At 37.2% G+C, this 18,266-nt stretch overlaps 1 protein-coding gene across 1 annotated transcript in view; it reads right to left on the bottom strand.

Annotated features, from left to right (window-relative positions):
• Positions 1-18,266, bottom strand: part of SLC2A13 (solute carrier family 2 member 13) — a 145,298-nt gene that overhangs the window by 27,648 nt on the left and 99,384 nt on the right. Inside the window, exons 6-7 of the mRNA XM_059471898.1 lie at positions 14,397-14,517; positions 1,297-1,422 (exon numbers count right to left, since the gene is read on the bottom strand). Coding sequence (XP_059327881.1) covers positions 1,297-1,422; positions 14,397-14,517 — 247 coding nt within the window. The remainder of the gene's footprint in view (positions 1-1,296; positions 1,423-14,396; positions 14,518-18,266) is intronic.

Raw genomic sequence — 18,266 nt, 5'->3', positions numbered from 1 at the left:
CTTAAAACTACAGCACATAGAAAATGAATTTTGACTTGGAATATAAAGAGACATCTGCTACCTTACAAATATGAGAATCCACATGCTGCAGATCACATGAGGGTATCAGGCAATATGCAAGGCATATTCCATAATGTGACATTGAAGTTAGTCACAGAACAAGCAGGCAGATTAAATTTTGTAGTTTTCACAGTTATTTATTAACAGTAATAACCCCAATTTTTAATGCTTTTAAATTAGGATTACAAAAAATATAAGCTTCTCTTTTCTGCACTTGGAATTAATTACTAGGCCTAATGGTACTGAAATCAAAACGAGGGCAATTTTAGAGTAATTTTAAATTAATGATTCTACAATTAGTAGACTTTTTTTTTCATATTTTTTCACCTCTGTCCAATATGACTCAGTGCCTTTGAGACAGTTTGGTTTAAATTCTGAGGAATATGTATGAAAGTTAATAAAAGAGAAGAGGCCCAAATCACACACAAACCTTTGCCTATTCCCTAAGTATGTTCATGGTGTGTGGGTGGCTGAGATGAATTCTGTCGAGGTGGTTTTCTCAGAAGTAATTACACAATTCCCTTGTGCCCTTGAACCATTCTAAACCCCAATCCAAGCCCTGCTCATTACTTAAGTATTTATAAAGCCTCTACAAGACAATGTTCCACCTCACAAAGCTTTTCTTAGGAATAGTCAGTACTTCTGAAAACCTGAAGGTTGCTGTGACTTCACAGGAAGCTTTGTGCTGCATAAAAAAGAGGTGTGATGTATTTTGCACACGTTTTTACACCCAAGTGCAACATATGGCATGACACCCATTTCAGGCACAGAACCACAGAAATCTGTGGCCAAACCCCATGCTTTTGACAATTTGAACTTTTCAGATTTTGCTAATTTTAGTTTATTCAGCTGAGCTGTTTATTTGGTAGGTCAATATTAAAAGTGTGGTTTAATTAATGCATTTTAAAAGAAAATTCATTCAGAGTATATAACTAGGGAATCTGCCACTTCAAATAAATGAAAAACATTAAGGAAAGGTAATTTTCCTCACTTCTAGAGTATTTTTGCCATGCTTCCTAAGTGACAGACTACACCAAAAGGGCTGCAGACATCAGGGTCAAGGCTTTAATTTATTGTTAGGAAGTAATAACCTATTTTTGACAATGTCAAGTTATTTTCTTCTTCCTGAACATCTTAAGAATTTAACACTTTCTGTAAAAAAAAAAATGGTTCTCAATAGCATAAAATACACTCTCTGTAGAGCACAAGGCTAAAAAATCCTGACAAGTGACATACCTGCCCCAAGCTGCTTTCATTGTAGAGTGTTTATCAACAGGAATGCATGAGGACTCAACAACACTTGATTTATTCAATTTGTAGCAGAGACCACAGTCTGGATCTAACATACATCCATTGCAGTAACTGAAAGAGAAAAACATAAATACTTAAGCAATACATCATTCATTTGTGGATGTCAAAACCAACAGCATCTCCCAATAAGTCTTGGAATGCACACAGCTAAGTTGTCAGGGTTGGAGACAAGACCAATAAGTTCTCCAAAAAGTATCACATATTGCTTGCAACCTCTTCTGTAACTCATTTTGGTAGTCCATCTGCATCTACCCTGTGATATCTGATCAGGTTGCAGGAGAATTCATTCATACAATAAATTTAAATTGAAAAAAGACAGATTGGAGTTGAAGAAAAAGAATCATCATAGAATCATGGAATGGTTTGAGATGGAAGGGACCTTACAGATCATCAAGTTCCAATGTCCACTGCCATGGGCTGGGACATCTTTTACTAGATCAGGTTGCTCAGAGTCTGATCCAACTTGGCCTTAAATAGTTCTTTGGATAAGTCATCCAAAAGTTCTCTGGGCAATTGCTTCAGTGACTTACCACCCTCAAATAAAAGGACTTCTTCCTAATGTCTACCTAAACACTCTATTTCTGTTTGAAGTCATTCCCCCTTGTCCTGTCAGACATCATACCTAATAACCAAACTAGAATTTGGGCATCCATGGATGCGAGTCAGTCAGTGATCACAATACCACGTGTCTGTCTCTGTGAGAAAACTCAACACCTAAATTTCCACAACATTTGATGGAAGGAGTCATTATGTCAGTGGAGACAATTCATATACAGGTATCCAGTGCCCAAAAATATCCCATATACCTGTCGCTGCAGAGTGTGCAGGGCTCTTGCAGGTTATCCCCATGCATCACACTTGCCAGCTCTGTAGAGATGTCTCTGATTTCATTGAGAGTCCCAATAAGCAGGAGATGCTAACGTCCAGGCAAAGTTTCCCCAATGCCATTCTGTTAGTTGCTCAAGGGTTGAGACAGCAAAACTGTTCTCTAGATGCCCCTGACTGCACTGACCACATCCCCACTGACCCTTCTGCCAGCCTAGACACCAAGGGCCCTACAGACACTTCACTGAGGAGCCAGTCCAAAATCTCTCTCTAAAATGGGACTGATGGGGATGTAGGTATGTGAGCTACATAAAATCTGACTGATGGGGATGTAGTTATGTGAGCTACAATGGCATCCAAAGCTCCCCATGCAGTGCAAGTTACCTGAAAGCTGCAGGCACAAAGCCCTGCAAACACTCACTCATTGCTCCTGTGATTGAACTACACAGGTATTTATCTTCCCTGGAAGCCATTTTAGATTCAGACACACATTTTCACCAGTAAAGCCCCTGAATATCCAAGGGATAACTTTAGCCAGTAAAAATTAGAAAAAAAATAGGTACTGTAAAACATAGAGTGAGCCTGGAAATTTGAAAATAAAATTCAACTTTGAAATGCAACATCTGGAAACAAATAATTAAGGTGACCAAAGTAGCTTTAATATCCACACCTGTAATAACAAAACAAAGGAAATAATATTTTCTGAGTGTGTATCTTTCCTTTAACACAAGAGAGAATTTGTGAATTAAGGAATATCTTGCTTAAACTACTTAAGCATTATGAGGAAAAGTAGAAATAACTGTATAACAAAGTCTCAAGAAATTAAAATAGCAAAGCAGATTAAATGGATATAAAAAATCTGAAAGTATATGCTTAAAATCTAGTTATTCAAACTCTTTGTATTATAATGTTTCTAAAAGACTTATAAGGACAACTCACATGGCAGATGGCAAAAAAAGGGCTGTGTTAAGAAAATTTTCTTATTTCTCCCAATTTTCAGAAAAGTGTGCTCTTTGTAAATTATTAAATTACTACTGAATTTCTATGTTGTCTACATTTAGAATATAAATCTATTTTAAACACACCTTCCTCTGCTTAACTGATTGGTCAAATTCCAGTCTAAAGAGTTTGAGGTTTTTTAATTAGGAAAGCTGCATTAAATCTGCTCTTAATTGAGATATAGACTGCAGAAAATATTTTTACATTGGACATTAAACAAAACTTTCAGATAAAAGTCAATTTTATCTAATTTTAGTAAACATTTCTTCTCTTGCAAAGATAAATGAGAAAATTGTAATTCTGCAATTAGGAATTTTCAAAGGAAAGGCCAATACTACTATTACAGTACTGAGATTTAGTTGCATTTTGTTACATTGATATTTGTACATTAATGGGCAGTAATCAAAAGAGTTTACAGGAACAGAAGACTGCAAGTGAATGAAAACATTTTTATAAATCACAAATGTATTCAAGTATACAATAATAATATTAAAATGCATAAAATTAAAATATTTTCTTATATTGAAAAGAATCCCATGATATCAAACAGGATTGTAACATATAATTTTCAAACTATAGAACATTTTCCACTGAAATGATGTTATCAAAGTGCCTGAAGCAACATGAATTTCTAACAAGACACAGTGATTAGTGTCATCTTTATGGTGTTACCAGCAGAGGGCAGGGACTGGAGACCTCCAGGTTCCCTCACAAGAATCAATGCAGAGATGAACAGCAGAGCTGAATTTGCACTGTTTGTTCCATCCTGCTGGGTAACTCCACAAAACCTCATGTAGTGCTGGTATCAGTTAGCCAGTCAAGTGGGAAACACAAGATATCTTATTTATTCCTACTCCCATCCAGAAAAAAAAAATTGAGAGATTTGAGTATTGATTCCAGTGTCTGTCTACATGGCTGCTGGTTCAGCTGATCCTCTGGCTTTATTGGATATTGTAGAATAATTCAGGTTGAAAAGGACCTTTAACACCATCAAATCCAACTGGTCTTCCTGCTGGCATTCAACAAATAAAGGCTGCTGGATTTCATGTTTTGCCAAATGTCAGAGGTTATACAGAGCTACTCCTAACAATTTTACTAACTTAAAATTATTCTTTTCCATGTTTTTTTCTGAATTTTGTCTTTCAGATTGAACACTTAAATAACAGCTCTTTATGAACCCTTTATGTTTGGGCTAGGATTTCCTGTCATCCTATACAGTGAGTTCATACAATCAGACTCTGACTTCTGATTTTAGAGACAAGATCCATTTATGCCAAAGGAAATAAAAGAAATCTAACACACAAGACTTAAAGCCACTTCAAATCTAACTCCCAGCAGACTAAGAGCAGGCAGTTGCTATTCAGAACATTTAGCATTCTTCTGTGCCCTGTCTTATCACTGATATAAAATTTTATGTTGTCTTTGATGAGGGACATGGCCATTGGTTTTTCCAAGATGAAAACCAGTGTTTTTTTCCTCCAAAACCCCAGCATATACACATTAAAATTGTTTGATAACACAATACAGAAACCTCTATCAGTTACTAACTCTAATGATAACAGAATATGCTGCATGAAATAATCAAGGAAGATTTTTTTTCAAAGAAGCAGTTAAAAAACAAAGACACCATGTGCTGAGGCTGTTCACTCTAGAAATAAAATATATTGTAGTTTCAGGTTTATGCTCTTCTTCCCTCTAGCCTCATTATTATCTGCTAAACTATTTAAACAATTTGAAATTGAGCACATATTCTGATATACATGCTCATAGTGATATAAATAATATAGGCTATAGAATATATCAGGAAGAGAAATGCACAATTTAATACTTATTATGAGATGAATACTTACATATGAGATGAAACTATCTCTACAGAGCTCATTCCTGTTCTCAGAAGCACCTTATCAGTTCTATCTATCTATCCATCCATCTATCTACCCATCTATCCATCCATCCATCTATCTATCTGAGGATGAATCTTTAAAAATATTGATTATTCTTCAAATCCACACCAGAGATCAGTTATGAAAGTAAAGCTCTGTAAGAGAGTACTCTTTCTCTATATGAAAGCTCTATATAAGAATACTCTTGGATGTCTAAGTAGGAAAGGAAATTTGCATCCAATCATAAACAGGAGATATGCTTCCTCTAGTTATCCTGAGATATTTCTATTTGTGCTAAGTTTATGAGCTAGTGCCTTGAAAACAAGTTCATCTGTGAAAAGCCAGTTCAAAATTCCCAGGTAGGCTGGTGGTCTGTAAGACTGACAATCCAAGATCGAAACACCTGGGAGAGATGATTTGATTTTGATGAAACCAGGCAGCAGTACAGCAGAAAGGTTTTACAAGGAGCCTGTTTCCCTCCCTGCTTGCCAGCTGGGCTCCTAGGCAACCCAGACAAGGCAAGTGTCTGGACTTCGGATGCTGCAGCCCATGAGGCAGAATAACAATAACCAGGCTCCAGAAGTCCAAAAATGCCCAGCTTCTCTGCAGATCAGTGCCATGAGCTCAACAGAACAAAGTAGCCTGACCTCCCAGTTTATGGGGAGCTGCCATGGAATGGGATTTCTGCTCAAACATCACAGCACGTTTGCTGAGGAGCTGATGGACTGTCAGAAGAGTAGATATCCCCATGTTACTGCGATATTTTCTGAAAATTCGCTTCACCAGGATTTCTTCTCCTGAGAAGATGAGAAGCCTCAGCTTCTCCATGTTTTGTGATCTGGAGATTGTTTATCCAAACATGTGAATTGTTTTTAATTAATGACCAATCACCAGCAGCTGTGTTGGACTCTGAGGAGTGAGTCATGAGCTTTCTTTATCATTCTTGTTAAGCCTCCTGATATATCTTTTCTCTTTCTTTAGCATAGTTCTGGTATATCATTTTTAATATAATATAATATCATAAAATAGTAAATCAGCCTTTTGAGAACATGGAATTAAATTCTCATCTCTCACCTCATCCTGGGGCCCTCACAAACACCACATCCTCAACACTGTGATTGCTCCCTGGTTCTGCCAACACACTCAACACATGTCCCCTTCATCCAACCACACAGCAATAACTGATATCTAGAAAGACTGACAGCACCAACTTTGAGGTTCTTTGACAGCAATTTCTTGCCAGCCTGAGCAGCAGCAACTTTCAGATTGCTCTGCTCTGGATCAGCCTGCCCAATTAACTGTTCCTGAGGTTAGAGGTTGATCACAAAGGCCACAATGCCATCCTCTCTCACAGAGATCTTACACTATGTGGATGAATTACTAATTGACTAGCTGTGTACATTTTTCTTGATAGCAAAATTACTGTTTTCTTTCTTCCTAACAGTGTGGTTTACCAGGCTCTAATGCAGTCTCTGAAAATACTGAATAAAATCTCTGACCTGACAAAGTGGCCCTCCAGATGCTAATGAAAAATTCCTAACTACTTTTACCCCCCTGCTTAGAATACTCCATACTTATGTTTGTTTCATCATTACATCTTGCACTTTAAAGTTGCAAAATGACCTTGTAAGTAATGACTCTCCTACAATTCTCAGAAGTCTTGTAATTTGAGCTGCAAGTTTTACCTTGCCACTTATTGTTGCGTGATTTACCACTAAAAGACCTTTGCCCAGTGCCTTTGCTCTGCAAGTACCATTTCTCTTTTTCTTGCACTATTTTGACTTTTTCAAGCTGAACCTCAATTAAAAAATTTTCATCAATTTTCATTTTTTGCCGCATTTTAAACAACTTTCAACTTTGCTCTCTATTCTCTGTTATCCAATTACAAAATGTAATTGTATGTTCCTGGATGGTCCTATTGTCCAGCTACAGAAATGCAAACTGAGCCTGATAATGCACTCTGGACTGTGTAGCTGTACAGAATGTAGCACCTGATTTCATTATATTCTACTGCATGAGTAGCAGAACAGCCACTCAGAGCATCAAAACATCCCCAAATACAGACTTTTTTTGTGGACAGACTCTTTCCACTTCTTTCAGATCTATCATTCACACTGAGTATATGCTGCAGAATCAGCCTGAGTATGTGAAGAAGACTTTTTATGGGAAAATCTGCTTGATCTGCTACATGCAAGTTGGACCTGATGATCCTTATGAGTCCCTTCCAACCAGAGATATTACACGCAGGACATTTTGCTCACATCCTGTCTTGTCCTGTTGTTCACTTTTTACTTTTTTTAACCCACTGCTCCTGCTCTGTATGATGCAAATATTCATTTTCCTGAAGATGAGAACTGCAGGAACAATAAAAACTGACTCAGGCAGGAAAGGCTCAATGCAGGGACAGGACAGGAGGGTCTTGCAGCACCTGCTGAGGATTAGCACACCCCACCCAGAGAGAATACAGGCTGCAAATCATTGCAGGCTGGAAGGAATGTCACTTTGGCTGTGCTGCTTTCTCCTATTTCCAGCTTGCTGTTTGGCACCCTGGAAGCATGATCCTAGGCCAGGTGGATCCTTCCTCCTGCTCTCAGTTTACTCTTTGCTCCCAAGGCTGGCTATGCACAGTCTCTGCCTGCTTTAGCATGCAGTGCAGTTCCTTTTCATCTCCCTACAGAACAATAACAAGATGGAATCAAGCTTTCCCTGCTTCTGTTCTTGTATTCTGTCTACAAGATACAAGTCAATGTCTCTTCCTCCAGCCTGGAGCAAAAGGAAATGGCCAGGGCAGCTGAGCTGAGCATCACTGCTGAGGCCAGGCCTGCCCAGCTGCACTCACCAAGGACATGGACAACTCATGAATCCAAATAGCCAAAGCCTTGAGTTCAACAACAAAAAAATTCAGCCAAGGACTTTTGGACAAATACTGCAGTGGACTTATCAGCTCTGTTGACATGTTAGGATTTTGATACTTTCTGCCAGATGTACAACTAAGGATCTTAGGGATTTTTTGACAAATGGCTGACTTCACTTTTATACACAAACTCATCTCAGTTAGGTACCAGGACCATGTTTAAAGCTGCCTGATGCTTGCACCTGAGGGCTTGTGCTGTTTGCACAGGCATGAAATCAAGCCTTTCTTTATACTTCTCATGGTTCCTTGCTTCCAGAAGTGAAGCACTAAATTCAGCTTACAAATAACTGGACAAGAATATAGGGGATGCTTTAAGCAGTTAAAATGTGTGCTAACTGCAGATATCACTTCCAGCTGTTGTATTTGGGACATAGGAAACAAACAAATTAACAAAGAATGAGAAAAATCCAGTTGGACTTCAAGAGCACTTTCCAGCTATGTTAAGAGACCAAGCAACAGAAGTGTATTTGCTAAGTTCTACCAACATTCTGTGAGGTAACACATGCATCTGTTTAGTTGTGTCCATAAGGAAAAGCTACAATTTATAATCACAGCACTAGGATGCTAATTGCAGTTCTGTAGTTTACCACACAGATACTCCAACAGATGTAAATCACAGTTATGTTCAAAGTATGACCAACCCTTTCTCATTTGCAAATCAGGCTCCTGCTCCATCTATTCCACTGAGATAATTCTTAGGTGTCCTCCCTAAAGCTCCAGACCAGCCCTGAATCTTTACTCTTCCTGATATGCCAACTACCTATAATACATTAGATTTCTTCAAACATTGCTTAAACCTTCTTCACAAAGGCTCCCATTCCTCAACTATGCAACATAATTTATACAAACTCACAGAAATTGTTCTCAGCCTCTTGGTGTTTGCTATTTGTGTTTAGGTGTGGTGAGGATGTGAAGGTTCATCTATTCTCCTCACCTATCACAGTCCCATGAGGATGATGACTCCACAAACCCTGCCTAGTCCTTAGGGCTGTCCCCTACTGCTGCAAGCACCTTGGCAGCAGACTCTGCTGAAATGCTCACATCTCATGAGAAGGGTCCTGATCTATCTGCTTATAGGTATCAATTGCTTATTGTCTTTGATGATCTTTTTTTCTGAATTTATATAGCCTCCAACTACAGAGCTTCTTGATTTATTTTTGAGCAACACAGACAATAAAGAACAGAAACAACTGACTTACACATGCCTTCATTTTGGACAGAGCGGCTGTCTCTGTAGAATAATTTGTTTTCAAAACTATTTTTCCAAAGAGACCCTCCAGGTAGATACTATATTTTCAGCTTCCAGGCATATCAGATAGAAGCCCTGTTCAAACTTGATTAAAATCATTATTGTGTGACTAAAACCTGCAGACCTTGTAAAGTGTAACACCATCACTTTGGAAGATTTAAAAAAAATCATTCCCTAAGCATTGGTTTGGGTTTTGTTAAAAAGCAAAGTCTTAAAAGTACTAGCAGAGATGGGAAGTGTTAAAAGGCTACTAAATGAATAACAACTTGTTTCCTCACTAATGCAGAGTTTGAGTCATAGCATGTGGAAAACTTACCAATGGCTACAGGAACTGCATTGCATTCAGACATTATAGTTCAGGTAAGTTTCTTTTCAGATCTTTGTGTTTAAATTGATGAGAGAAGGTTTTTTTCACTCACTTTAAAGATGCCTACATGAATTGACATATTCCTTCCTATCTTTTATAATTTAAAATTAAATTACAAGTTTTGATTGATAGGACCAACATGCCAGCACAGGGAAAATCATTATCAAGTAATATATCACTATATTATTTACTTTATAAATTTCAAGACCATGTCGAGGTCATTTCACAGTTCTGCAACATAAACTATTAGAATTTTAACTATGCTTCATAAGAGCTGGCAAAAGCATTCTCAGACATGTTTATCTCTTTTTATATTCATAATTTTCTGACCTCAATGGCCAAAACACATTACTGTATTTATTACAGCAATTCTCAGTTATCAGAAAACCAGTAGCTCAGGCACTTTGACATTAGAAAGAGAAAATGAGAATCATATTTTAACAAACTCTGGTTCCATGATACAGTGACACTATGAAAAACAGAATTGTCTAGTTTGTTGATACATCAGATTGTCAATGAGTTCTCAGTAAAATAAACTACAATACCTAATACACTACTATATGCATCCTAAGGCTATTAAATACAATAAAACTAGCTTCAATTACTAGGTTAGCTGAATTTTTCAGGACTGATCACAATTACATACTTCTGCTATATTCATAAAGAAAATATACATTTCTATCCATTACCTATCTTATTAAATGGCCATGCTGGAGTTCTAAATATTGTTGCCTTCATCTCAGTGGTGTGCACTTGTACAAAGGATCATGAACCACATGAGGGTGACTAATTCAAGACTGAACAACAGAGTCCTTGTGTGCCCAGCACAGCTGGCACTGCCTGTGTTATTTTAATCAGTCTGAAGACAATCACTTCAGGAAGGATTCTGAGAAACTTTGTGTGCTCAGGTATCATTTCCCTAAGATATGAAGGCTGACCTAAGCTTAACACAATATTTACCAGTTTCATACAGTAACTGACAGGAAAAATATTGCTTAGGCAGAACAGGTTTGCATTATGTCTTCTAGAGCAAACCAAGTTTCAAGAAGTGCAGAGAAAGACATGAATAGAGATAAACCAAGCAAGAATACAGGGCAGCAGGACCACAGTCATCTTACAGAAATGGCTCAATGTCCCAAACAGTCACATCATTGATTCTTTAAAGATTGGGAAAAGGTGGGAGGGCAGCTAATAAACATGCCCTAACCTAAACCTCCTTCCAGAGTTAGACAAGTTCCCAGTAAAAATGGGAATGTTTATAGAGTTTTGGTAGTCAGAATAATTGTAGGAATGGATAGTTCATCTTTTCACTCCTAAGGTGACAAATTCTGGAATGGTGCTGTGTTGTATTCTTAAATTTACCTTTCAGATTTCTGTGGCCTTGATGATAAGTACAATCACACCTGCTGAGGAGATTAAGATCAAATAAAACAGGTGGTCACACTGCAAATATCTACACAACCTTATACAGCTGAGTGTGAAAATGAAATTTGATTAATGGATGGTGCAGAGGAGCACTCACCCTGCCTCTCCTCAGTGAGATAAACACCCACTTCCAGCTGTAAGGAGGCAAAACAAATCACAGTGTTTGGAGTGCCCTGCTGAATTTGAGGTATTTCCATGATTCGATATTTTTTTTTACAGATAAATGAATTATCTTTTGGCTGTTCAACTACAATATTGTACATCTCCAGATCAAATGAAAATATTTTATTTATTTTATGCACAGCATATCTTACTGGTTTGTTTTCTGCAACCATGTACAGGTGCCTTGTAACTCCATTTGCATGGCACAGCTCTCTGAGAACACAGTACTCAGCCCTATGTGCTTTTTTGAGTTAGGACAAGGACTGTGCTCTTTATCTGCTAGTCTTTCTATCTTCATTGTTATTCTAGCAGCAGGAATTAGTCTGTGCAGAGGAATATGGATTTGAAGGAACAACAAGCAAACAGATTGTTTGTAGCAGCTCTAAGGGTTCCTTAATGGACACCCACACTTTAACACAATAGATTTACTAACATAAAAAACATTTTTACTCTGTGCAGTATCAGTGAAGCTTCTGCCAGCAAAATAAATTCTACTGATTTTTTCATAACTTATAAATACCTTTTGACACAGACAAACACAAATTATTTTTAGGAAACAGCCCCACACTCTGAAATGCCCCATCTGCAATGAGGTTTAAACTTTAAGTTTAGCTCAGCTCAGAGAAGCACTGTGTCCCCATAAGACAAAGAGAACTATGAGTTACATTTGTGCAGGCACATACTTAAAGCAGGTACAGGGAGATGGCATTATGTGTTCATCTTCTGAAGCCCTGCTGCCTTTTGCTTCTAAACTTTCTGAGACCTCTTGAAGACGTGCAAGATACAATGCTCAGCAATCTGAGACACCAGCAGTTTTACTAGAATGAGCTAAAATATGGGTTAAGGAGCAAGGGACCACTGCCATTCATTTACTTCCCTTTACTTTGATTGGATATTCTGTTTGTACCTGTCTCTACAGCAACCCTTGCTGCCCTACACTGTGGGTATCTGTACAGTAAAGCCATTACTCTTCAAGTAGCAAAGAAGATATGCAAGATTTATGTTATACAGAGTAGACTTTTACTTCCAAAGCCTCAGGTTTGGGAGTCTTTTTGATTCAACTTTATAAGTGCCATGGGGAATACCTCCAAGGCCAAAAAGGAGAGGTGAATCACAAAGCTCAACCTTCAGCTTTTGTCTGGTTTGCAGTCCCCATCTCCTCTTCCTTCCAAGACCATGAATGTTATGTTGAAGTTCTTCTAACCAAAGTGAAATGCCAAAAACACCATCTACTTTCTCGTGACAAAACCAATATATTATATTTCATTGAGCTTATTGACAATGTGCATAGACAGCCAATTTTCCAAGTCAAATATATGCTTATATATCAAACCCTTCAGAAATAATTAATACTAATATTCATAATGCTGAAGGAATTCTTCCTTTGGCTCCATCTGGATCACAGTTTGGTGATGTTCTGAGGCATAAAAATTCATACAGTTTTAGGTATACAAGTGTGAAAGTTATTAATAGGCATATCAATCCCTCATTTATTTTTAGAAACCTTTTAAATACTGAGTGCTGTAGTCTAATTCTGTACTTTGTGAGTAAATGCATCCATTTATTATTTTCAGCTCTGGCTTTTGTGTCTCTCTACTAAAGTATGGCATAAGATTAAAATAGAAGCACCTAAAGCTTTCCCATATGTTGCTCATTATTGCCACCTCCATTCACTTTGATCTTTAAACAATGAGAGATCCTTCTATTTCAAAATACTCTCAAATGAAAATATTTAAATTATTCTATTGCTCTTTTTCCAGAACCTCTGAATTTTTATCTTATCTTATCTGCTTTTCCCCACTTCACATCAGAAACAGAAATCATTACAGATTACAAGTATTCCAATAATTCATGAAGTAACATGCCTTTATAAGAACTATCTGCTTTAATTTTTCATGCTTTTGCCCAGAAGTGCACACATTAAAAGCCATGACAATTTTCTTCCTGACTGGCTGTGGTTAACTCAAACATGAAAATTCTGTTGAAGACTTTTTTCACTTTTTTACGTAGGACTTGCCATATTTCCTGTACATAAATTTTACATGGTTTCAGGTTACATTTACCATCTAGCTTTATTAAATAACAAATTATGAGTTCTACAAAGGGTGCATCTCCTCTCTCCAGACATCCTTTCCAAACAGTTAACTGAAGCACTAGGCAAATCTTTCTCACATTTTTTCTTTTAATGTAATCTGATTCCAAAAGGAGAGCTTCTTCCCCCCTCACCTCTTTTAACCAGACTACTTAGCATTTTGTAGACAGGCCCATCTCAAAAATTGCAAATTATAGCTGACTCTGCAGTAGAACACAATTTTTAGTACAGGAATCATTATATCTGATAGTATCCTGTGTTGTGGTTATTTGTAACTATTTACACTTAATGAGGACCTTCCATCCCCTCCCAAGTTTTCTATAAATCTTCAGATCCTCAGAATCTTTCATCTAAGACATTGCTCTGGCATAAGAAAAGCCAAGAACTGTATTTCTAGCCAATAGTGCTACAAAACCAGAAGTGTACCTCTCATTTCTTGATATTTATTTCTACTACAAAAAGACAGATTTTGGACATAATTAAGAATTTCTTCAGCCATTGAACTAGCCTTCTCTGAATAGGGAATTTTCTAGTCTGTCAGCTAAATGAACATAAGAGTACTCACGTGTGAATAAACAACACAAAATATAAAAAATGACACATTCTTAGACCCCCAGAAGTAATGTTATTTGAAACTATGACTGCATATGGAAAACAGATGAAAGCCTGCACATTTATTATAATTGTTTATTGGTATGCAATTATCTGAACATTACTTCTTCCTGCTCAGGAAAACAACTGGCAAGGAATCCATCTTCTTGAAGAGTTTACAGCTGCTATACATGACAAGCAAATGAATAACAGCAATCGTTTTTATAAATTCCTTATAAAATATTCCTGACGCAGGTGTGATATTTTAGAAGAGGCATATGTGGAATTTGCCACTTAACCACCTTACTTAGTCTAAGAAATTCCAAAGGAATACTCAGAGAATTTAATCAAAAAGCCTCATTTTCTCTACAGAGAGAATTTAGGATTTTAAATTTAGCTGTCCAGTTTAGTTCCTTGTACTAGGCTTTGTGAATAATTGTCTGTTACTCACACTAGGTTGTAAAAATTAATTGGAAACAATCTTCAAGAAGATTGGATGAATGACCATGAAATCTCACCTGTATTTTGTGCAGGTAGAGTTTTGATGTGAAGGATCTGTTGGATTAAGTGTGATTCTTGGCGAGACCTGAGCTGATAGCAAGAATCCCGAAGCTAGGATAATGAGTGCTACAGCAGTACCTAAAAATACAGATAAAGAACAATGTGACACTTTTCTCCAGAGCACATGAAATAATTCTCTATTGAATGAACTCTGCTTGGGAAAGCAAGGCACCCCATCACTATGCAAACAGCATTCCCTAAGGAGCTGTGATGAGAACCTAAGAAAAATACCCTTTGCTACATCCACATCCTAAATTAGGTTAGATATTAAAGTCAAGCGCACCAGCTGTCATGTCCAGATACTAAATTAGTAGGTTGAGACTCCTTTAATCTGTGGAATTGATGACTGCTTGAATGAACAGGTATTATTATTTTTGGTGTTGAAAATAATGTCGTAAAGGTAAAATTTATTAGTGGCTTTGAAATGACCATACTTTTCTCCACTCCCACACCCAGACTTGCAGGCTTTTCTGTAAAACAGAAAGTAGCACCAGCTTTTTCATTGACTCTAGTTCCCTTTGTGAAACTAGAGAAATTTGACTTTTCATAAGAACACCGTCAAAAAGTGCAACAGAGAGCACACATAACATCTGCTGGGAAAAAGTCCCCTTCCATCTTTTTGCTTCCGTTTCCCCCAGCAAATACCTTGTGCACAAGCTGGACAAAATGGCAAGAGGAAGATGACAAAAAAGGTTCACATTTTGTGCAACAGGCCATTACTGGAATATAACTCATACTATCTGCCACACACACAATATACTGTATCATTTTAATGAAAATTGATAAACCTCACTACTCATGATATTACTGCAGCTGCCTCAAACTCAGACTTTTAAAACTTCAGCTCTTGCTACTTGATGACACATTGAGATCTGTGTTGCAGAAAGGTTTCCTAGTTGGCAAACATACCAGAAGTATGTGAAAAACACACCCAAGTATGTGAAAACCTTTCTCAGAGATAAAAATAACATCTGAACATTTATAACATTTATATAATAATGTTATCTGTGGATATGTCTGTGCAAGCAGCCACAGCCAACAGGCAGGAATGGCTGGACCACACATTGACCTGAACTGAGACAACTAAGAGCTTAAACTATATGTGCAGAAAGCACCTTCCCACCATGAGATATTCCATTCTTGGCTCTTTTCTAGCTATGGCTGGTAGGTGCACTAATAATCTCAGTTTTCAGGGCAGGCTGCATATTGCACTAGATGTCCTGTACTTTCAAAATGCCATAAACCAGACAGCAGATATATTAAGAAAGGGTCTATAATCTTACTTATATTTGCTCTAAATATGCTCTGTGTTGTAAGTCAACCAAATACACTAACACTCACTTCCAGTATCTTTGTAAGTATCTTGTTTCTTTGGAAAACTACTGAATATGTAAACTTGGCAAAGGAAATTTAATATGTTTTCATTCTGTGGATGTTTTTCTATGATGAACAAAAATCAATCACAGAACATCATTAGCTCAGGTGGGAAAAAGAAAATATCCTGAAGATATTTTAGAACCCCCTCTGTTACAAAAAGAGATACAAATTGTACAATGCTCAAGTACCTTTCAAATTGACAATTTCTGAAGGGAAGGAAGAAAACACAAATAAAATTAATAATATACTTGTCAGAGTTCCTGCATGCTTTCCAACTAACAGCTTTGAATAAAGACATTAACTAAAGAAAAAAGCAGAAGAAAAATAAAGAAATTGTACAGACAAGATAAAGAAAGATATAAAATGGACAGGAAACTGAGACAAATCAGTAATTGTAGTAAAGAGAACTAAAACAGCGGGGGGTTTTATTAGAAATTTAGTATAATTTTTCATAATGTTATCTGGAAGGTTCCATTTTTCAAAAGTTTCTAATATTTTGAGAATGACAAAGACATAATGAAATCTAAAACATCTCTGCCAAATGTTTTCAGAAAACAGGAAAAGTTGCATAAGATTACAAAATTAATTTACAGTATATTGGCTTTTAATCAAAACATTAATGTTACTCTCTGATTATACTTGTAGGTTTTTATCTAATAAACATCTAATCAATAAGGTTTTATTAAAAAAAAAAAAAAAGCCACACATCCTTGCAGCAGCAGGCAAAAGCAGTAGTTTTGTCTTCATTTTATGCAGTGGGAGACTGGGGCATACCTGTCCTCCCCAAAGACCAGAGAAGCTGCCAGTAATAACTCAGTGTAAATTGTAATGTCCTTAGAAATGCAAACCAAAGTAGAGCTGTAAGATATGTTTACCCCATGAGAAAACTCAACATGGAAAACAAATCCATCAGTAGATTTAGTAATTATCATTCTATTACACAGCCCTCTTGCTAAGGAAAACATATCATATCCACCACTACCTAAATCAAATGTTGCATGATAAAATTCTAACTAGTACAGAGGGATGATGTATGATTTCATGGCTGTCATTATTTGTATTATCCTTAAGGAGGGACTGTAGGATAAAACCACAGCAAGCATTAGAGCTTGGCTCAAGTGATGCTGCAGACAGGCAGCCAGCAACCAGCCACAGAAAAAGACCATTTTTACTAAACAATTACTTTGTGTCCAAACAGCATTAACAAATAACTCTTTAAATGCATTATGCTCCATTGTTAATTCTGTGTCTTATTGCTATATCCTCTTCTGATCCATGACTAACATGCTTTGTAAGAGACACTTACATCTACATTTCAGATGTACAACCTTTGAACATGTTAAGCAGAGCCAAAAAGCAAAGAGCTCTGATAATATGAAAAGTCCATGTTGGTTATCACAGCCATACAGCTGGGTGCAGATAAGCAATAAACTCTTGGGGGTGGCTGGCCAGACTTATAAGATTAGTGGGGCCAAATAAAAAATCAATCAATCAATCAATCAATCAACCCTCTGTTTCAAAAGGCATTAAAGGAGAGGCAGCACCCAAGAATCAGAAATGTCAGTGCAAGCCCTGGAGAGATGCACACCACAGAAAGACAGGACAACAGACAGTCTGCAGGCACAGAAGGACATAGAAGGGAGATGTAACTGATGTGGAACAGACTAAAGGTAGCAATTTGAGATTTTTTTTCATATCTTTAAAATGCGAGAAACATGCTTTGAGTAACTGTGTATCAAAGAACTCGTGTCACTCTGTTGTTGCTGCTCTGCCTATATAAACACATTCAAATACCAAGTGTAGATTAACTCAGCTGAGAACTGGGAATTGCACACCCAGTGACATGGCAGCTGGTGTCCTTCTCTGCTGTGGTGCACTAACTAGAAATTTGGATCCTTGACAGCAACAGCAGAACAAAATATGAAGAAAAAAGATGAAGATATGAAACCTTTACAGCTAAACATTTGTGAACACTATTTCAAGAGGCGCAGGAACAGTTTCTCTTTACAAAACTCTGCTCTTGGAAACATCTGAACCTTCCAGACATTCAGCCAGAGGCAAGTTTGGTCACAGATCACTTCAGCAAAAACGAGCACAGAAGGCAGGAACAAGCAGGGAATTACCATCCTAACATGACACACTGAACACAGGAAGGCTGCTTGCTCTGCCTTTCTCTGCTTTGAAGAAAAGACTATGTGATGAGTTATGGTGTTTGAGTATTTGGACAAAATATACAAAATCACAATTCTGTCTGTGCATCTCATACTGGAGGTGAATTAAAATCACATTAATGTATGTAAGCTACGTACTGCACTGTCTCTGAGGTAACTATGCAGAGAATTGCATTACTCTTTACAAAGTGCTGCAATGGCTATGCAATATGCTTTCTCTGGCACACCTTCATCAGATGGTTCTGAATTCCAGTTAAGAAGCCCAAAATTATATATGAG

Source organism: Ammospiza nelsoni, chromosome 5 (genome assembly GCF_027579445.1).
Source record: "Ammospiza nelsoni isolate bAmmNel1 chromosome 5, bAmmNel1.pri, whole genome shotgun sequence".
Lineage (NCBI taxonomy): Eukaryota > Metazoa > Chordata > Aves > Passeriformes > Passerellidae > Ammospiza > Ammospiza nelsoni.
This window is presented reverse-complemented; position numbering and strand designations above follow the sequence as displayed.